Source organism: Theropithecus gelada, chromosome 8, assembly GCF_003255815.1.
Source record: "Theropithecus gelada isolate Dixy chromosome 8, Tgel_1.0, whole genome shotgun sequence".
Classification (NCBI taxonomy): domain Eukaryota; kingdom Metazoa; phylum Chordata; class Mammalia; order Primates; family Cercopithecidae; genus Theropithecus; species Theropithecus gelada.
The window spans coordinates 63773936-63797453 of NC_037676.1; the positions used below are offsets into that span (position 1 = coordinate 63773936).

The 23518-nt window shown below is 38.4% G+C and overlaps 1 protein-coding gene across 2 annotated transcripts in view; it reads right to left on the reverse strand.

Annotated features, from left to right (window-relative positions):
- Positions 1-23518, reverse strand: part of ASPH (aspartate beta-hydroxylase) — a 222139-nt gene that overhangs the window by 75413 nt on the left and 123208 nt on the right. For both annotated transcript variants that reach the window (XM_025393195.1, XM_025393196.1), the window contains exons 15-16: positions 5915-6000; positions 967-1053 (exon numbers count right to left, since the gene is read on the reverse strand). In XM_025393195.1, the coding sequence (XP_025248980.1) occupies positions 967-1053; positions 5915-6000 (173 nt within the window). The remainder of the gene's footprint in view (positions 1-966; positions 1054-5914; positions 6001-23518) is intronic.

Sequence of the window (23518 nt, forward strand, 5' to 3'; positions counted from 1 at the left end):
AGTGCTCAGCCAGAAGCAAGCTTTTGATATGCAAACTAACCAATCCAGAGCCACACCTCCTCTATTTTAATCATGTCAGGGCCAGGTACCACCCCTGTAGGCAAAAAGACGGCTGAAATTATTCAAACCAGCCAGTACTAAACTCCCTGCCCTACCTTGCCTTTTCCATGGAAACCTCAATAAAGGCTGTGGTCAAACCTTCCCCTCTCTCTTGCCTACCATCCCCTGATCACCTTGAGTCTTTCCCATGTAGCCCTATGTGGCATGCTGGGCCTCCTGTCTCTAGGACTTGTGAGCATAATAAACTTTGCTTTTCCCTAATCCTGTCCTAGGAGACCTCTTGTAGCTGCACCTGACTAATCATCTCATAAAATAATACAAAATAGACATTCCCAGGGCCTAAAACACCGACACGCAGTGGGTTTATGCAGTTACAGGTGAACGGGGACATGCTTCATGAAAGAAGTTGGAAACTAGAGAAAGCCAGATAAGAAAGGAGATGGTGGGAGATGAGGATAAAGGTAGCTGCTAAGAAATGAGTCCGTTGGAAAAAACTATAGAAACAACAAAGTATGTTCCACTTTATATTTTAGAAAGGTCTTTCCTAAGCATACTTGCAACCTCCAGTTATAAAACTGAGAGTCTGAAAGCTCTGAGGAGCCTCAAGTGAACACGGTATGGTGGGATTAGATGGAATGAGACATGAGGGGATGGTAAAACAATGACAAAAGTATTACTCTTTATTTTCTTTTCAAAACGAGAGTCACATGGAGGAGGAGCAGAAAAAAATGTTACTAAATTCAGCAGCATGCAATAGTGATAATTGTATTTCTTGATTATGTATATACATGAGAAACTGATTCTGTATAGAAATTGGAAAGGGAAAATTGTGAGGAGTAAAAAATTCAATTACACAGAACACATAAATATCAAAAAAGTGTTCTAAGGAAAAGGGTCTCAGAATACCTGTGCCTTCCCATATCTTGCTCGTGGACTCTGTGGGTATTTGCGTACTAGTTCTTTGAATGCATTCACTGCTTCCTCAATTTTTCCCTGTTAGAAAGACAAAATTAAATAAATTAAATAAATTAAAATGCATAATCAGTTAATGTTGTTATTTAATATTCAGCAAGTGATTTTGTCGGAATTTCCTAGATTCCATCCTGAGTGTAAAGATAGTTTTATCTAAGATTTTAAAAAAACCTATATTAAGGCAAACAGAAAACTAGTAATGAACATGTATTTACTTAATTTTTAAAAAGACAGACACCTGATAAATGATGCAATATGTGGTTTTGCTAAAGAAACTGAATTTTCCTTCAATGTATGTACAGGTTCTATCTGTGTTCTCAAAGAATATTGTATTAGTCTGTTTTCACATTACTATAAAAAATGCCTGAGACTGGATAATTAATATAGGAAAGAGGTTTAATTGAATCAGTTCCACACGGCTGGGGAGGCCTGAGGAAACTTACAATCATGGCAGAAGGCAAAGAGGAAGCAAGGACGTTCCTCACATGGTAGCAAGAGAGAGAAGAGTGAGGAGTGAAGGGGGAAGAGCCCCTTATAAAACCATCAGATCTCATGAGAACTTACTATCATGAGAACAGCATAGGGGAAACTGCCCCCTTGATCCAATCACCTTCCACCAGGTATCTCCCTAGGCACATGGGGATTATGGGGATTACAATTTGAGATGGGATTTGGGTGGGGACATAGTGAAACCATATAATTCCACCCCGATCCTTCCCAAATCTCACGTCCTCACATTTCAAAACAGAATCATGCCTTTACAACCATCCCCCAAAGGCTTAACTCATTCCAGCATAAACCCAAAGTCCAAGTCCAAAGTCTTATCTGAGACAAGGCAAGTCCCTTCCACTTAGGAGCCTATAAAATCAAAAGCAAATCAGTTACTTCTAAGATACAATGGGGGTACAGGTATTGGATAAATACTCCCTTTCAAAATGGGAGAAATTGGCCAAAACAAAGGGGCTTCAAGCTCCATGCAAATCTGAAATCCAGTGTGGCTGTCATTAAATTTTAAAGCTCTGAAATCATCTCCTTTGACTTCATGTCTCATATCCAGGTCATGCTGATACAAGTGATGGTCTCTCACGGTCTTGGGCAGCTCCACCCCTGTGGCTTTGCAGGATACAGTCTCCCTTCCAGCTGCATTCATGGGCTGGTGTTAGGTGTCTGAGGCTTTTCCACGCACACAGTACAAGCTGTCGATGGATCTACCATTCTGGGGTCTGCAGGATGGTGGCCCTCTTCCCACAATTCTACTAGGCAGTGCCCCAGCGGGGACTCTATATGGGGGCTCCAACCCCACATTTCCCTTCTCCACTGCCCTAGCAGAGATTCTCCATGAGGGCTCCACCCATGCTGCAAATTCTGCTTGGACATCTGGGCAATTCAATACGCATCCTCTGAAATCTAGGCAGAGCTTCCCAAACCTCACTTCTTGATTTCTGTGTACCTGCAGACCCAGTATTGAAATCTGTGTTACTCTTCTGTGGCCTCTGTGACAAACTGTCACAAACTTGATAGCTTAAAACAAGAGAACTTTGTTCTCTTGCAGTTTTGCAGAAGAGATTTCCAGAATTAGTTTCTCTCAGCTGAAATCAAGATGGTGGCAGGGCTGTGTTCTCTCCAGAGGTTTTACAGGAAAATTTGTCCTTGTCTATTCCCAGTATTTCTTGATTTGTGGACAGATCACCCCAATATATCGAATTCTGTCTTCATACTGCTTTCTTTCTCCCCTGTGTGTGCTCCTTTTTATTTTGTTTGCATGAAATTTCTCTCTGTCCCTCTCCTATGAGGAAACATGATTGCATTTAAGGCCCAACTGGATAATCCAGGATAATCTCTCTATCTCAATGTCCTTAATCACATCTGCAAAGGTCCTTTTCCCAAATAACATAACATTTACAGGTTCCAGACACATATCTTTTGGAGGTCTATTTTCAGCCTAGTATGTACCCCATGCAACTTAAATTGCAAATGTCAAAGCTATTTCAATGATAATTGTGCTAAATGTACTAACATCAGACTTAAAACATAAGAATAACAATGTTCATAACAAATTTGATAAGGTGTGATATTCCTGCTTGACTGTCAAGGTTGTTAAAATAATGGGATATTTTGGCTCTGTCTGTGGCATTCTTTGAATCCCTGCAAGACAGAGGCTGTGTGACTTTGCTGAGGGGCCATCAGTCTTGCTTTCACTTCAGATGGCTGGCAAAGTAAGTGTGTTTGGTTTTAGTCTGAAAGAATTTCCCTTCCCTAAGTTCTTGTATAACTCCTAACACTGTTGTTCAATTCTTATTTAAAAACTCAATTGCAAGACACACGATGTTTGAAGAATTGCCTGAAAATGATCTGTTTCTCAACATAGCTTATAATGTTGTCCTACAACCAAGACGGTTCATGGGAGAGACATGTATGTGGGCCACACTGTGTTGGCATGAGGCCAATGGGCTGTGCTGAAGGACAATAAAGTACATTCCTGCAGCTGCATGGTAGAATAATCCACTGGTATGATGTCAGGGAGTAAGCAGGAAGTTTTGCATCCATCAGTATACCTTTTTTATGAAGATCTACAGCCAAATGTTTCTCTCTGGACTTGGAGCAGAACAGCTCTTCTGATGAACAATATTAATCTTATCTTCTGATTCTATTTTCCATGTGGTCCCTCGAGGAATTGTTGACTTCATTCCTAGCATGGTTTAGAGCCAGTGGTGTGAACTTTCAGGTGTGTGATTACATTTTCTTTACTCCCTCCCCACCTTTTAAAAAATCACTTACAATACTGTAATAATAAATGATTCCAACAAGTAAGCAAATATATTTCAGTATATCATTTCAACCCCTTTTTCCAGAGGTAGGAAAGCATTTTAAACAATAAATATATATTTTTTAAAAATAGAGGATTGGAATATAATCTGATCTATACTTTTCTGGGGGGATAAAAAGTGAACACATACTTTCATGTAACACAGTCCTTGAGCCTGAGGCGTGAACTGAGGCTTCACTGGCTCTGTGTGGGATGTGTGTTAGTTGGCCTCGGCTGGTCCAGCGCACTAAGGTGCATCCTCTGAAAATACTAGCCGTAAAAACAACCCTAAAAGACTGAATTATGTTGATGAGTCAGTCAATAACACAGCTTCCTGTTGTTTCAGAAGCAAGAATTGTATATGTGGCTACTTCTTCCTCTTTTATTTCCCTGGTATAAATTCAAGATGCTCCTTCAGAAAAACATAACTTCAAAGGAGCAACACTGCAATACCTCATAACTGTGCCCTCCTTTATCATTCATATAATTACATTAAAATCCTTCTCTGAAGCTGCTCACATGTTTTTTACACTGAAAGTTACCTGTGCAATAGGCACTCCCATTTTTATATATGACATTTAGTATAGAGAAAGTACAGGTTGCCAAAGGAGGTGGCAGAAAAAAATTATTGCTTCAGTTCTATTAAGAAATACAAACTGACCACAAACAGTAGATGGCTTCACTTCATAAGGTTAAACAAGACAGTTAATTTTCTTGTTTACTATCAGAAAGTAGGAATCATTCCACGTGGTTAGATTTAAGGGAAGCGAACAATGACTTTGCTGCAATATTCTTTGGAGTTACTATATTTTTATTGGCAAACCTTGGCTTTGGAGCCTCACCTAATGCCAGTTCCAAAAGCCTTTACGCTCGTTGGTACACTTTCAATAAACATGCAGACATACATTCTTGTCCCATTTTAGTTCCTAACGAGTGTTTTTATTGTTGTTTGTTTACTTAAGTCTGCTTGTTCCTTTTTTATTGCAGTCAATGTCTACTGATTACAAAGCCTAACAGGAAAACTAATGAACATTACAGAGTCTACATTTAAGTGCAGAGAAGAGAAACAAATTTCCGCCAAAAACAAGGAGATGATTAATTGAAGATATGATTAAATACATTATAATAAATATTTTTGCACCCGATAATTAGATGATATGACCAAGGTAACGGAACAAGTAACTTAAATCCAGTTTCAATTTATTGTTTTCAAAATTGTAATATCTATAAAGAAATGCAAGTAATATTTCAAATATATTGATAAATTAAAACATAAATAAGTTACCCTAAAAAACTGGAGGTGCATGAGGTTAACCCTAAGTAAGAAGAATGTCTTCTTCTTTTCTTGCATCAGGAAGCTATAAAATTAAAAACTTCCACTTCTATGACACTTGACAGTGTTATTATTATTATTTTTAAAATGTCATTTATGGCTCATGCCTGTAATCCCAGCACTTTGGGAGGCTGAGATGGGTGGGTCACTTGAGGTCAGTAGTTCAAGACCAGCCTGGGCAACATGGTGAAACCCTGTCTCTACTAAAAATACAAAAATTAGCCAGGCATGGTGGTGAGCACCTGTAATCCCAGCTACTCAGGAGGAGAACTACTTAAACTCAGGAAGCAGAGGTTCTAGTTAGCCGAGATTGTGCCACTGTACTTCAGCCTGGGCAGAGGCTCTGTCCAAAAAAAAAAAAAAAAAAAAATTCTCATTTGATCTTTAAATTGATCTTTAAACAAGTCAATCAGAGGTAGAAAGAGTATCTATCATTCTCATATCTTTAAGAAAACGAACACCCAGAATGGCCGAGTGATTTCCCCAAAGCTACATAACTAGAATGTGATGGAGGTAGGCTGACACCCACATTGGCTGGCTTGAAGGAAAGTTCTATTTCTCTTTGGCCATGTGGTAGCAATTCTCTTCCATCTGATTCATTTCATGTGGAATGTTCACGTGCCTGGGGGAAAATCCACTCTATTCAACTGTTGTTTCTTTTACACTTTTTCTTTTTTAACAAATCAAGAGTAATGCCTGAGTTTATTTAACAACAAAACCATTGCACAAAAATATCAACCTACCCTTTTACGGAGTTTTTCTGCAGCATCAAGTTCAGCTTTAATAGTCTTATCAAATTTATTTAAAAGTTTAGGCTTCTTTTTCTTAACTGAAAGAAAAAAGAGATTTTTATTTTTAACTCTTTTTGGCTAGAAATAGTTATTAAGCATAACAATTTACAAGTAGTGGGAAACCTGGTGTTGGTCTCTACCATAGACCTGCAGGAGAAGGAACACTGCAGACTCGCCTTCCATTTTCCCCCCAGATGATGTGATGAAGCCAGTGACTACCCAGGAAGACAATGCAGCCCTTACCTATCTGCTACTATGTGTTCTTGGGGGAGTGGGTGGATACTATACTGAAACTCTCCAGGATACTGGCTTGGTTTCTGGGATGTAAATGGTGGGTATGACTTCTAAACTCTCATCATCAACTTCTTGGCTATGCCCAAAAGATTGTTTAAAATAGTTTTTCAATATGTTCACAACTTTTTCTGATACAGATAAAGATGAAAATGGAAGGCTCCTCTCAAAGAAGTCAAGTAAAACAGAATTTCTTCGTTTAGCATTCAAGGCTCTTCCAGTGCATCCTGGACTGACCACCCAGCTATGTTCCATACTTCAGCCAAAATAGACTGCCCCATGTTCCCCAAATAAGCTCTTTGTGCCATTTCTTCCTTCCTTCCTTCCTTCCTTCTTTCCTTCCTTCCTTCCTCCCTCCCTCCCTCCCTCCCTCCCCTCTCTCCCTCCCTCCCCCCCCCCCCTCCCTCCCTCCCTCCCTTCCTTTCTTCCTTCCTTCCTTTTTTCCTCTTCTTTTTTTTTTTTTTAAAACAGAGTCTCACTATGTCGCCCAGGCTGGTCTTGAACTCCTGGCCTCAAGCGATCCTCCTGTCTTGGCCTCCCAAGGTGCTGGGATTATAGGCATGAGCCACTGTGCCCAACCTGTGCTATTTCTTATGCTACCTCATTTAAGTTACAAGCCTGTGCTTTATCTTCTTCTGTGAAAAAAGTGCCTATCCTTCAACAATGAGCTCAAAACCACACTCCTTATAAAGTTTCTCCTGAAGTCACCCACACAGTACTTAGTCCCCTGCTCCACTGTGTGCATCTTTAAGTCCACTGCACCCTGTATATCTCTGTTTTGTGGTCCTTGTCACTAGGGGTTTTGTTATAATCCTTCATGTACTTATCTTAGTCCTAACTCTTGCAGGGTGGTACTATGTCTTAAATGCAGGCTGAATCCATTTATGCTTACTTAGCAAACAGTTTTTGGCTATGTGCACAACCTCAGCACCCAGCAAACAGGAGCCCTCCTCCCGAAGGCAAGGCACACCCAGCAGGTGAGAGGGCCAGTCCTGCTGGTGCACAACTGGCAGTGCCTGCAGAGTGGATGGATGCAGAGCACTTCTTGGAAGCCCTAAGTGACAAGAGTGGAAGCTTGAAGGGTAAGTACAATGTTCTGGAGGAGTGCTGGCAGGGAAGGGGGCAAAGCGGGATAGAGAGGAATTAAAACAATCAGAAGAGAACTTCCTCAATATTCTGACAATAAACCTACAGACGTAATAGCTTCTTCCCTATCTTGTCACAAAGGAAGAGGGACTCTTCTTTCTAAGGTCCCCTCCCCGCCAACACACACCTGTCCTGTGCCTTCTGAATGTCTCCTCACTCTCTTGATCTCTCATGTGCCCCCAATGGGAATTTAATAATGCATTATATAACGCCAAAATTTCTGCCATCTAACAGCAAACAAACAAACCAAGACAAACCTCAGCCTACCCTCCTCTACTTGCCATGCTCCCTCCCCTCCCCTCCCCTCGGGGGGCACATCTTTGTCATCTTTCCTGTCAGCACTTTGGCTTCCTCACCTACCACATGGGCAGAAGCAAGTCTTCCAGAGGAGGGAGGGCTGTGGGGTTAAGCATCAGATGGCAAGGGTCTGAGTCCTAGCTCTGTCACCTCCAAGCTCTGTGACCTAAGCCAAGCTGGCACTAAACTTTTCTGGGTCTCACTTACCCTCTCTATAAAATTAGGGGTGTTTTTGAGGGTTAAATCAATATAGTATGTGAAGCATTTAACACAGTGCCTGGCATACAGTAAGTGCTCAGTACCTGAGAGCTATTATAATAATGGCTATGGCTTTCTGCACATCTATTTGTTCTATTTCTTCCTATTTTACCTGGCCCCTCTACAGCATTTGACATGGTTGATGCCCTCCTCCTTCCTAGATGATCCCTTTCCTTGACTTTTATGTTGCCCAGTCTCACAGTTTTCCACCTCATTCTCTAGCCTCTTGAATTTCTCTTTCTTGCCTCTGTAACTTCTTCTCTTTGCTGCTCCTTGAGATGTTATATTCTTCAGGGTCAGTCTTCAGTCTCTGTAGCAGCTTTAACTATTTAATTTTCCAACTGAGCTACAAATCAACTAGTTCATTTTCTCCTGCATCATGAAAATTATAAATCCAAGAACCTACTGATACATGCCTCAAACTCAGTAAATAAAAATTATAATTTGCGATTCCTCACACATCTATTCTTTTTCATATTGACTTTATTGCAGAGAATGACACCTGGTTGTCCAAATCAGAAATTTGGTTATAAAAGGCAACCAAAATAAGGGCAAAGAAGAACACATGGAATCATCCTAAGGAAGATGGAATGGAATCACTACTATCTTTTTAGCACTCACTCTGCGCCAGTCAACGGGCCACCACTATACCTAGATATCTTTTATTTTCTCAACTTCTGAATACAGGGAATTTAACTACATGGATAAGACCACTGGGGCTCCAAAAGGGTTAGTTACTTTGACCCCTCCCCTCTCTCATGCACATGGAAAGAAGGGGATACTTATTTCTTTTTTCCGAAGAAGAGGGAAGATTCTCCAAAACCCTTAGTCTCCTACCTCTCCCTACAGGGGAGGTGATGTGACTTAATCCACTTGCTGAATTGGCGGAAGGAACTTGAAGTTCAGTTTCACTCCTTCCCAACCTCTCAAGAGCATACATGCTGAGCTGAGCTGAGATGACCTTCTGAGAGCATTCGTGCTGAGCAGAGCTGTGAGAGAGGCTCTCACATGGAAGAACTACGGCTGCTCCATGCTGTGTGGAGCGGTGGGTATGTCCAATTCTGGGGCTCAGTATTAAGAAATCTGTTATTCCTGGTTATCCAAACCCCACCTTTCAATTCAACTTTCATTAAGTAATAAAGCTGACACTCTGATCACCTTTAATTACTTATGCATTTGTAAAAAATTGCTACGATCTTCTATTATATTTATTCGACCTTCCTCCTCTCTCCTCCCAGAAACCCTAATCCCTATATTGTTGAAAGCTATATGTGTCTAAGGCAGAGACTGAAAAAATAGTGAATAATGAGCTTTAAACTGCATGCCATTATATGTTACCATATATGCTGACGTGGAAAATGAATAGACATTTCACTGTGACACAGATTGATGGTGGTAGGAGCTCATGCCTTGTCATCTCAGCACAGACTTATGTCTCCCAATTGTTCATTTTGCTTTTGTAGAAGTGTCTATCAACAGAATGACAGTGAAAGCCTGGTGTGCACCTGAGTAGACAGTTTCACTGTGGGCATCGCTAGTTTTCCCCAACATGTCTCTTGTGTTATAAAATTCAAGTTGAAATGATATTTATTTATAAGAAACTAAAAACTGACAGTTTAGGACATCCAAAACAGTCAGCAGCAAAATTACATGTTTGTTAATGAGCAATGCTGTATCTTAGTGTCACAATATTTCAATAACAGCACTAAAATAGACAAAATATTAAAAATCTCACAGCATGTCACCATGTTCTGTCTTTTCATATATCTTCATATTTGATAGCTTCTAACTATTGAACCTCTCTTTGAAATTCAGATTTTATCCTGACTATTTTTAAGTACACAGAAAGCCTGAGGCAATTTTCCAACTGTTAGAAACCACAGACTCACTCTTTCTTCTCATTCTGGGGAGGCACATGTTCTAGCTATAGAAATAATGAGTCCTCATTCAGGTTGGTGGCAGGACTCTGGCGAACTCTCTCCAGCACTCTGGGCCTCAGCTTTCTCACCTACAAATGGGTGATGTGGGCTGCTTCTCTTAAGGTCTCTTTGAACTGAAAAGGCCTGTGCTTCTAATTTTCTGTATTTAAATTATGTTCATAGTCTTTTGAAGTACACCTATAAGGTACTAGAAAGAATTATTAATTTTGTTGAATTTGGATCTTTCAAAATGGTTTAGGAGAAAGCTATCTATGCTATATATAAATTAAAGTTTGTTTGTTTGTTTGTTTGTTTTAAATCACTGCCATTACAAGTGGTTGGCCCTTTTTCAAAAGCACAAAGAAGAAAAGAAAAAGGAACACTTACATTTCAAATCCTTACTTCCCTTGCCATGCTGTGGTTGAAATATTAAGAGCAAATAAAATGGAAAAGAAGGAAAATAAAAGGATAGCTGAAGGCAGGAGGAAAACACTAGTGATGCATTTGCAGATATAAAAATTATGCTGACTCCTTTTCGTTTCCACTTAGTTCATGGAAGTTGTTTTTATACCACAGTCCATGGGGAGAAGTTGATCATCAATAAAAACAGACACAGAATCTTCATATTACTCTATGTCCTATACCCATTCCACTGAAAACAGTGAAGAAAACAGCAATTTCTGCTACAAGGTATACTGAAAAGCAACAATTTCCTAACTAGTCTCCCTGACTCCAGTCTGTTCCTATGTTCTACCTTGTTCTCAGGTTCTTTCTGAAACACAATTTATTCATGTCATTACATTGCTGAAAACACACCCATAGATCCCCAGAACATAAGAAATAGAAATTAAACTCACTGGGATGCCCTCCTAGCAATTCTGCTCCTAATTATGCACTCAAGAAAAATGAAAACATAAATCATGAAGACATACACAAAGACTTGTATGCAAATATTCACCACAGGGTTGTTCACAACAGCCCCAAAGTAGAGAAAACCCAATGTCCATCAACTGGTGAATGAAAACAATCTGTGGTATATCCATACAATGAAAAACTACTCAGCAATAACACCAGTACCTGCAACAATATGGATGAATTTTAAATGCATTATGTTAAGTGAAAGTGGCCTAGTCCAAAAGACTACTGACTAATTCCATTTAGATAGCATCCTGGAAATCTGAAAACTGTAGTGACAGAAAACAGGTAAGTGGCTTCAGAGGCTGGGTGGGAAAAGGGGATAACTACAAAGGGCACAAAATAATTTGGGGGGTTGCAAAGTTCTATATGTTAGTTGAGGTGGATAAACTGCATCTAGATGTATATACATAAGCCAAAACTCATAGAATGCACACTATAAAAGGTAAATTTTACTGTATGTAAATTACTCCTTAATGAACCTGACTTATAACAAAAAAAGTCACAAGGCAAAGATAAGCTCCATGATTCTCAGTGAAGATTCTTACTATGTAGGTGTAATAATATGAAAAACTCTTGGGAATAAAAACAGCATCCTTTTCAAAAATGAAATTAAATTTAGTTTGAAACTCTCCAAAAATCTGTTGGGAGGCAATTCACTCACCCATGTTTAAGACACACTTACCTGCACAAAAAAAGGAAAAAACCCAACATGTGAATCTAGACCTAGCTAGGCCCTCAATTACATTGGAATATTTTTTTTTGTATTTAACATCCCAGCTACCTTTTCTACTCCAGACTGTCCTCTTCCTTCCCAGTCACCAGCCTTCCAAGCACCCTACTCTTGAACTACATCAAAACACTGGCCTCAGCGTGTCACTCTGCCCACAGTGGAGGGAGACCTAGGACTGTAGATTAGAGCCCATCTTGTTCATCGACTTGTTTATTCACTCAAGAATTTGTTAAAATGCCTGTTTTCCAAAAACTGTGTGAGGTTCTGAGAATTCAACAGGATCTTTCTTAAGGAGGTTGTAGTCTTTTGGGGAAGACATAACTGAATAATTAGTAGTTAGAGGAATGTGTGCAATTATAAGAGTGAATGAGGAGTGCTACTGTTTGGAAGGGAAGCCTTCTTGGAAGGGGAAACTAAAAACTTCAGTATACCCAGGGAGAGGAAGCATTCTGGGCAGAGGAGAGAGTATTTATTTTGTAACTCAATCACAATCAGGAACTTGAATCTTTATTATTAGGTTGTTTTTGTTTGTTTGTTTTGTTTTGTTTTTAATGTGAAAGGCTAAAATTCCTCTCCTGGTTGGATGCTAGGGTTTGGTGCCATAACATAAATTTTCTTACAATAAAAATCTGAGCTTTCTAGAATTTTGGAAAGCTGAAGGTATAGATATTGCTCAGGGATCCCAGACACTGACTTGCTTTCTCCGCATGTCTGAGGAAGGAACTTTATTGATGCTGAGCCTGCTTCAAGGGCCAGTAGAATCCAAAGTGCATGCTCTGGGAGTATAAAGTTTTTTCAAGAGAGGATATACATACTGACTACAAAAGAGCAGTGGCATAGCAAGAACTGGGCTTTTGAAAACATGCAAGACAGAGAGTGGAAAACTGTGGCTCCCATCTGCACCAATGAAGGACTCTAGATGGCCAGGGAAGCCATGCAAAGGGACATAGCATCTGCCCTGGGCTGCCGTTTTGCTTCTGATACAATTTTTTATGGCTAATTAAATAAGGACCTTAATTTAACTCTCCCTCTGTGTGTGTGTGTATGTGTGTGTGTGTGTGTGTGTGTGTGTGTGTGTGTGTGTGTGTATGAATTTCTCCTACCAGCCCGTCTGAAGTGCTATACTTATTCAAGGAAAATAATGTGCACCTTGAGCTCTTGCACAGTTGCATTTCTTTGAACCAGCTTTTGCCTTTCACAAATTGGCCCCTAATCTCCATTTTCCTCTTCTATTAATTTCCTTTCTATAGACTCTCGAATATGGCATGAACATTGACACTTCTGTGATTTTTCTCATGGTGTTTTATCTTCCTGGAAAACCCTTTCCTTTATTTCTACCAAAGAACATTCTATATTTTAACTGTTGAGACCTAGTTTAAATGTCATTTCCTCTATCAAGTCTAAGGCATCTTTAGGCGGAAAAGAATCTCTCCTATGGTCATATAACATTCTATTACTATTACTACTGTGTTCATTACTATTTCTAGAAATAGTAAACTCTTCAGGCTGTGTTTATGCTGTCAGTATATACACAGTGCTCGCTCAAAATCTCCCCCCTCACTCTCACCTTCCTCTTGCTGGAACACGCGCGTGCACACACACATAAACACACACACACACACACACACACACACACACACACACAGAGGGAGAGTTAAATTAAGGTCCTTATTTAATCCCCTTGCTGGATTGTTAATTTCTGAACTGTGTTACTTACAATTTACTTCCGGCATTTGGCACACGGCCTGTCCTATAGGAAATCCTCAACAAATTTTCATGTTTCTAAAGGCATGAATGCATGCAGGCATGAATGAATCAAGACATTCTAGAAGGGGATATAGCAATGTCGATTTGTAATTGGGCATATCAGCTGTCTTTAAAAAAATCAGAAAATTATAAACAACCATGACAGAAAATGACCTGAGAGTTGCTTGCTTTATAAAGAGTTCAAATCCAAAAAGTTTCAATAGACAATAATGGAGGGGCCTGAAGAGGAAGATTTAAAAAATAAATAAATAAAAAGAAGCAAGATCCTTGTACCATAATCCCCACTGAAGATCTTGTAGGTAACACTGACATTTATTCTACATCTTATTCCATGTAGGTTTTTCAGTATTTGAGCAAATGGGGACACACATGGCAGAATACAAGGCACAACTAACAGTAAATTCTTGGATTGCAAGGTCCTGCTAATTTTAGAATAACAAAACCTTCCCAAAGCAGCTTGCTGCTATGTTCTGAGTCACTGCTTAATGCTTTAGCAATTCTGTGCTGATAATAATAGTTGACATTTATTGATCACTTAAGCCTTCTAGACATGTGTGACTCACCCAAGCTGCACAAACTGTAAACAGTAGGCACCAAGACTGAAGCTTGGGGTTGTCTCCAGTAGACTCCAATGTCTGTACTCTTAACCATTTTGCTGTATCTTTGGCATCTGGCCCAGAAGTCAAGAAACTAGGGTGTTCCTAAGAGTTTTAAGGGTGATGACACAGTGGAATTAAGTATTAGTATAAGTATTATTTGTGTAAAGGAAGTAGTTGAACTTTGTATTACTTGTCTGTAAGGATAAACGCAGTTAAATAACTATAGTAATTTTCCTTCATTTTGTGTCTCAAGACGTAGCATTTAGACATTACACAGACACATCCTGGCTTGGTAGAAGGACCACAGAGTACAAGCCCAGAGGCCAGTCTGTGAGCCTCAGTTCCGCTACTTCTGAGGCAGCTTGCTTAATTTTGTTGAGCCTTTGTTTTTTTCATCCATGAAATGGGGAGAATACCTGACCTACTTTCTACTACTGTAAAGGAAAGTCATGGAGCATAAAACATCATATAAATGTTAATTATGACTTTCATCTATAGTATCTTATTTTTAGTTACTTTAAAATTCTGTTCTTATTAAATGGGAAATGTTCCTGACTCTTTTAAATAAATATTTAAGCAGTTAATTTTTTAAAAAGATCAGATTTTTTCTATGATCAGACGTTTCCCTGGCAGAGATTTTGGGCAACTAATAACTTTATCACACTACACCTGTATTCAGTTTGGATTTTGAGTCAACAAAGGATTAAAGAGCTTTGAGGTCATGCTAAACTTCCCCTGCTTCCCAAACTCTAGTATGTATTTTTAAGCAGGATCACATAAAACATTAAATACTGCTTTTGGCTATGGTTATCTAAAGGTGGAATTTGATGAAAAATAATCTAAAAAGCAAAACAATTTAAGGGAAGGAAAAGTAAGACTAAAATAAGATATTAAAGAAAAAGGTGCTCATATCTGACTAAGATGTGGTGTGAAGCTTCAAAGTCATCATATAAAGCAACCTTACTGCAATATTATTCATAGCAATTAACAGTTAACCCAAGATAGGATCCCTGCTTATTTTAATCTTCCTTTATTAGAACTGGAAGTTAATTCTGCTTTTCTTTTTAATATCACCGATAGATTTCAATAAAAGAAACATCACTCTACATTTGTCTGACAGGGAGGTAAAGCTCTAAATTAAGGCAAAGGGTAAAAAAGAAGAAAACATACAAGAACTCAAGAATCCCATGTTAGAATTTTTGATGAAATGCTATCTGCTAATCACAGGAAAAGCAACCCTGAATCTATGAGTGTTCCTACAGGCGGGGGACGTGGGTAGGAGCCCTCAGTTATTTTCTCTTTCATTTAGAAGTGGGAATTGTGCAAGGTATTCCCTACTGCGATGCCTCACACTGGGGTCTGAAATAAATCTGCTCTCATGTTGAGAGAGAGACATGCTATTTGCTGTTGAGAAACCCAATATGTAGACAGTCATGGAGGTGCTTCTGGCAGGAGCCTTTGTTTGTATTATCACCATGTGAGAAAGAAAAGCTAATGTGTTTGATCCAAAAATAGCCCCTTCTGAGGCTTTTTTCTCTAACACTATCTACTCTATAGGTATTACCGGAGGAATAAGTAAATTTGGGCAACTCTTGAAAGACACTCTTACCAAGGATGGCACACCCTTTCTTGCCTCCTACAGCTAAGAATAATGGACTTCTGTTTTTTTCAGAATTAAATATCAACTATATACTAGCAGGAGGTCAATATTCAAAGCTTAAACCAAACAGTTAACAAATATTTTTCACGGAGAGATGCTAACTAATACAACCCAGTAAACAGTATATAAAGGGCAATTGTTTTCATCTGTTCCCACTACTGAAATAACGTGAGATTCTGCTGGGAGCATTCAATGGAGACAGCAAAGTATTCCAGGTTATTACATGTAGTTGGCTGTCTCCCCATAGGGTTATTTTTATAAATTATACATCACTTCCCTTCTAGAGTAATAATCCTTTAACAGATGTGACCCCATATGTTAAATTAGAAATTTTAGAGATGCTAAGTGATGTGTTTTCTAGACAAAACAGAAAGCCCTTCAGTGCCAAAGCAGTCCGCAGCCTCACCAGCAGCAGTGCCAGACACTGAATTTTATCCCCACGCACACTGTTCCATGAGAGAATAGCCACCTTCCTCAAATGTTATTTTAGATACAATTCTAATAATCCTGGTGTTCTGTTTCTCTAGCCCTTAAGTTATTACAGGTAACAAGCTAACAAGATGGAGTGAGGGTTGTTTGAAGCAGGTATATACTCAGCAGCAGATACAAGCTGACAGACTGAAAGTAAGAAAGTCAGAAATCAGAAATAAACCTGAAATAAACCCAGCTTAAATAGCACTACAACATGGGTGAAACTGTGTAGACGTAAATGATGCCAAACACTTCAACAGTCCCCAAAAGCATCACTGCATGGTATTGTAACTGATGTTCATTAAAATAAGAATTATAGTCTCCAGTCATCAAGGAATGTTAAATTATTTGCACAACACATTTTTTAAATGGGGAACTGATTTAAAAATACTTTAGAAAATATCACCCAAATTTATTACTTTTGCTTAAATGACGCTTAAAGTTATCTAACATCACCTTTAAATAACTGTTGCTATGAAATACTGATTTCCCAGTGATGTCAAATGAAATAATAATTTCTCAGCCCAGCTTGCATCAGTGTCTCCTAAATGGCCTGAAACAAAACAGATGTTCCCAAACCCCAATACCAAAAAACTTGCTACAGGTGATTTTGCTCTGCAACATTTCAGCTATATGTAAAGATTAGTACAGGAATCCCATTTTATCCACGGTTTTGCTTTTCACAGTGTCAGTTACACATGGTCTACAATAGTCCAAAAATAGCTGAGTACAATACAATAAGGTATTTTGAGAGGGACACCACATTCATAACTTTTATTACAGTATATTGTTATAATGTTTCTATTCTATTATCAGTTATTGTTGTTAGTCTGTCACTGTGACTAATTTATAGATTAAGTTTTTTCATAGTATGTATGTATAGGAAAATATGTAGTATATATAGGTGTGGTATTATCCAAGGTTTCAGGTATCCACCAAGGGGTCTTGGAATGTATCCTGTATGGACAAGGGGGGACTATTGTATATATTATATGAATGATTAATTTCAGTATTTTTAAGCCTATGTCTGATACTGTCTTATTTTTCTTTTGATTGTTTAGATGTCAACGGGATCTATATGTTTGACTGATGTTTGTTCAGAACTCATATTGACTAGCTTGCATTATTATAACTTTTAAGAAAGAAATTACATGGAATTCATATTTTTTAGATATCATCTGAGATTTCACCAAAATAGAGTGGACATCTTTAAATACAACTTGAAAATCACAATGAGAGAAACCCCAAGAGTATCTTTAGAGTTTCTCCATGTGCTATGAGAGTGAAAACCTGACATTACAAAATTGATTAACCTTGCTTTATAGTAGCGGTGGTAGGCATGATAGGATGACCACAAACTTTCAACAAATAACCCAACTGTGAAGATCCTGGTCTCCGGGGAGTATGAAATAGTTAAGTTCACTGGAGCAATAGCAGGATGATGAAGTGACAAACTATCTCTGATATATTACCCAACAGAGAGAATACATGTTTCAATGGGAGGTTTCTCATTACAGACAAATGAGATTATAGATCAGTAACAGAGATGTAAATCTATTATTTATTGAAAAACAAAGGCATTGCCTTTCTGAGAGGTAGTGAAAAATAACAATAAAGAAGAGGAGGATGTTATCTTCAAATACTAAGGTTGAGAGTAAACTTAGTAACATTTCTAAATATTTCCATACTATATATGAAATGATGGCTTGCAAGAAACTGTATATCAGGTAACAAAGGTCAGTGATCTCTGAGAGATAGGGATCACATTTCTCAAACCAGTGATAAAAGAAAGATCACAAAAGCAGACAGAGAGAATAGACATGTCACACACAGGGAAATAAAAATAAGAATGGAATGGCCTGGATGCACCATCAGGAAGCCCAATGATAAGCCTGCCCCACCCGCTGCCATTGGCACCTGCCATTCAGGGGCCTAAAAACCAGGGCCACCTGGTTTACTGCCATAGCTGTTGGCACCTAAGCGTGTCATCTGGAAGCTTGGGAATCGGCCCACTCAGCCTGTCACAGCAGGCACCCATGCATGCTGTCTGGGGGTCTGAAGATAGATCCACCCCACCCACCCCCATTGTCGTGGATACCCCAGTGTGCCATCTGGATGTGCAAGGATTGCCCCCTGCCCCACCCCTCAGTGCAGCCTGCACTCATGTGCACTGTCAGGCAGTGTGAGAACAAGCCTGTCCTACCTGGCACCACTCCTGCTACTCCCTGTGCATGTTGTCTGGGAACCTGGAGATTGGCTCACATGGCCCGCCACCACCAATGCTTACACACATATTCCAGGGGCCTAGGGACTGACCCACCCCATCTGCCACCACTGGCACCTGTGCATGCCTTCCAGAGGCCTGAGGATGGGCCCAGCCAGCCTGCCACCACTACTGCAAGCAACCACTTGTATACCCTACCTGGGGACCTAGGTACCTGCACATGCCACTTGAGAGCCTGGGGGTTGGCCTGCCACTGCTACTGCCACGGCCAATACCATACATGCTGCCTAGGTGCCTGAGGACCTGCCTGCCCACTGCAGCCACTGCTGGCAGCCAACTAAGCCTTCTGAAGGCCCAAAGGTCCGCTCTCCTGGAACCACTACCATCAGTGCCCATGTACACTGCCTAGAGGCCCACAGACAGGCATGCCCAAGGACCAGCCCACCTGGCATCCTAATCCCCAGCAGAGCCTCATCACAGCCTCCACTAAAATTCACAGCCTAAACCACTGAGGAAATCATAGACACCACTGATGCTGAACACAGCCAAGGAAATCATACTGAGACTACACTACTGTGCCAGACCAGAACCAAAGACAAACTGTCCTACACAACCAGAATTATAGATATTTCTACAGAAAAAAAGTCTTTCCTATGAAAGCCAACTCATAAAATTGGAAGAAGTGACTGTTATGCCAAATGCACAGATATCAAAGGTAAGGACAAATGAAGATAAAAAAAGGAAGAAGACATGAGACTTCCAAGGGAACACAATTATTTTCCAGCAACAGCTTCTGAGGAAAAGGAAATTATGAAATATCAGAAAAAGAATCAGAATAAGATACCATTATTATTCTGTTATAATAATAATCTATCTCACTAAAGAAACTCAGTGAGATATAACAGATAAATAATACAAAAAATTAAGAAAATAATTTATGATCTGAAAGAAAAATTCAGTAGAGAGATAGATATCATTTAAAAGAACCGAAACTGTAACTAAAGAATTCAACGAGTGAAATTAAAAATAAAATCAAGACCATCAACAATAGACTAGATTGAGCAGAAGGAAAATTTCAGAACCAGAGGATAGATCACTTGAAATAATCCAGTCAGTAAAAAAAAAAAAAAAAGAATGAAGGGGCCAGGCATGGTGGCTTATGCCTGTAATCCCAGCACTTTGGAAGGCTGAGGTATATGCATCTCTTGAGCTCAGGAGTTCAAGATCAGTGTGGGCAACATGGCAAGACCCTGTCTCAAGAAAAGAGAAAAGAAAAGAAAAGAAAGATTACATAATATATATGACACCATAGATCGACCAAATAACCAAGTGTCCTAATTTATGGATATGAACAAAGGCAAATAAAACTTATTTAATGAAATAATAGCTTTCAAACTTCTCAAAGCTTGCAAGAAATATAGACATCCAAATATGGGAAGCTCAAAGATCCCCAAATAAATTCAACCAAAATTGTCTTCTCCAAGTTACATTATAGTAAAACTGTCAAAAGTCAAAGACAAAGAGAAAATTATAAAAACAGCAAAAGAATCAAGTCATTTAAAATGGAATTCCCATTAGAATAACAGCATATTTCTCAGCAGAAACCATTCAGGCCAGAAGAGAATAAAATGACACTTTCAAAGAGCCAGAAGAAAAAACAAAAATTTCCAGCTAAGATACCAGATCCAGCAAAGCTACCCTTCAAAAATGAAGGAGAAATAAAGTCTTTCGAAAGCAAAAATGGAGAGAATTCATCACCACTAAGCCAGCCCTACAAGAAATGCTTAACAGAGTCCTATATCTGGGAGGAAAGGGACAATAGCTGCCATCATGAAAACACACCAAAGTACAAACAAAGTATAAAACTCACTAGTAGAGCAGACACACAAATGAGAAAACAAGAGCCAAATGTTACAACTACAGAAAACTACCAAACTGCATGATAAACAATAGAGGATAAAGGAACAAAAGATATACTACAACAACAACAACAACAACAACAAAGAAAACAAGAAAACAATTAACAAAATGACAGGAATAAGTCCTCACCTATCAATAGTAACCTGGAATGTAAACAAACTAAATTCTTACTTAAAAGATATAATCTGGATAAATTGATAAAAACACATACCACAACTATATGCTGCCTACAAGAAACTCATGTCACCTGAAACACATATAAACTCAAAGTGAAAAGACAGAAAAAGATATGCAGGCCAATAGAAACCAAAAGTGAAAAGAAGTAGCTTTTTTATTATCAAGTAAAACAAACTTTACATGAAAAGCTATAAAAAACAGACAAAGAAGGCCATTATATAATGATAAAGGGATCAATTCTGCAAGGGGACATAACAATTCCAAATATATATGCATCCAGATATATAAAGCAAATATTATTATCTCTAAAGGAAGAGACAGACTCTAACACAATAATAGTTGGCAAGTTTAACATCCCTATCTCAGTATTGGACAGATCGGCTAGACAGAAAACCAACAAAATAAACATTGGATTTAAACTTCACTTTTACAGCAAATGAACTTAATGAGCATTTACATGGCCAGAGCATCATATCCAATAGCTACAGAATACACACTCTTCTTGTCAGCACATGGAATATTCTCCATGATAGACCATATGTTAGGCCACAGAACATGTCTTGACAAATTTAAAAAAATTGAAAGCATATCAGGTATCTTCCAGAACACAATGAAATAAAACAAAAATGCAGTAAGGAGAGAAACTTTGGAAATTTTACAAATATATGGAAATTAAACAACATGCTCCTGAATGACCACTGAGTCAATGAAAAAATTAAGAAGAAAATTTTTAAAAAACTACTTGAAGCAAATGAAATAGAAACATGACATACCAAAACCCATGAGATACAGTAGTGCTAAGAAGGAAGTTTATAGCACTAAACATCTACATCAGAAATGTAGAAAGATTTCAAATAAACAACCTAATGACACACCTCAAAGAACTAGAAAATGAAGAAAAAGCCAAACCTAAAACTAGTAGAAAGAAACAAACAATAAAGATCAGAGAAAAACTAAACAAAATAGGGACTAAGAAAAAAATTACAAAAGATCAATGAAATGAAAAGTTGGCTTTTTGAAAAGAAAAACAAAATTGATAAACTACTAGTTAGAATGACTAAGAAAAAAAGGAGAGAAACCCAAATAAATAAAATCAGAAATAAAAATGAGACATTTTAACTGATGCCACAGAACTATGACGGATCGTCAGAGACTATTATGAACAATCATACACTAACAATTTGAAAAGCCTAGAAGAAATGGATAAATTCCTAAGCACATACAACCAACAAGATTGAACTAGAAAGAAATAGAAATCCTGAACAGACCAGTAACAAGTAATGAGACTGAATCAGAAATCTCCCAACAAAGAAAAGCCTAGGACCAGATAGCATTACCGTTGAATTTCACCAAACTTTTAAAGAAGAACTAACACCAATTCTCAAACTATTCCCAAAAATTGAAGAGGAGGGAATTCTTCCTAGTTCGTTCTACCAGGACAGCATTGCCCTGATACCACAACCAAACAGGACACAACAACAACAATAACAACAAAAAACTATACACTGATATTCCTAATACGAAAATTGCTAATACAATATTAGCAAAGTCAATCTAATGACACATCTAAAAAATAACAGGCCATGATCAAGTGTGATTTATCCCACAGATGCAAGGATGGTTCCAACATATAAAAATAAAAAAAAAATACACCGATAGAAGAACAAAAACCACATGATCATCTCAATAGTTGCAGAAAAGGCATTTGATAAAATACAACATCCTTCTGAACAAATTAGGCATAGAAGCAATACACCTCAACATAATAAAGGCCATGTATGACAAACCCACAGCTAACATCATAGTGAGTGGGGAAAAGCAGAAAGCCTTTCCTCTAAGAGCTGAAATAAGACAAAGGTGTTTGCTTTCACTGCTCTTGTTTAACATAGTATTGGAGGTCCAAGCCAGAGCAAAAGGGCAAGAAAAAGAAATAAAAGACACCCAAATTGGAAAAAAGGAAGTCAAATTGCCCTGTTTGCAGATAACAGGATCTTATATAGAAAAAAATCTAAAGACTCTACCAGAAAACTTTTAGACTTGATAAACAAATTCAGTAAAGTTACAGGATACAAAATCAAGATGCAAAAATCAGTACCATTTCTATACACCACAGCAAACTAGCTGGAAAGAAATCAAGAAAGTAATCCTGTTTACAATAGCTACAAAAAAAAACCTAAGAATAAATTTAGCCAAGAAGGTGAAAGAGGAAAATTGGAACAAAGAAGAAATGTGAAAAATAGAAAACATACAGCAAGATGACAGATCTAAATCTAATCATAGCAATAATCACATTAAATAGAAATACTCCCAATTAAATGCCAAAGAATTTCAGCTTGGATAAAAAAGTAAGAGCCAGTTATGTGGTAACTTCAATAAATACACTTCAAATATAAAGACACAAATAGGTTAAAAGCAAATGAGTGGAAAATGGTATGTCATTCTAATAAAAAGGACAATAAAAAAGAGTCGAAGTGCCTATCTGTGTGAATAACAAAGCAGATTTCAGTCCAAAGAATATTCTCAATGATAAAGGTGATCATTTCATAATTATAAAGAAGTCAATTCATTAAGAGAACATAATAATCTAAATGTTCATTCCCCTAATTACAGAACTTTAAAATCCACTAAACAAAACCCAACAGAATTTTTAAAAGATAATAGGAAAATCCATAATTCCATCAGAGGCTTTGTTAGTCCTCCCTCAGTAATTAACAGGACAAGTAGAGAGGACAAGCAGAGAGAACAGCAAGGATACAGAAGATTTGAACAATGGTATGAAGCAACTTGATCTAAATGACATTTCTAGACTCCCTGCAACAATAGCAAAATATACACCTTTGCAAGTGGGAGGCTGAGGCGGGTGGATCACGAGGTCAGGAGTTCAAGACCAGCCTGGCCAACATGGTAAAACCTCGTCTCTACTAAAAATACAAAAATTAGCCAGGTGTGGTGGTGAGTGCCTGTAATCTCAGCTACTCAGGAGACTGAGGTAGATGATTGCTTGAACCCGGGAGATAGAGGTTGCAGTGAGCTTAGACCATGCCAGTGCACTCCAGCCTGGGTGACAGAGTGAGATGCCCTCTCAAAATAAAAAGGAAAAAGAAAAAAAGAAAAAAAAAAACTCAAAAAGGAACAACAAATTAAACATAAAGGAAGTGGAAGAAAGGAAATAATAAAGA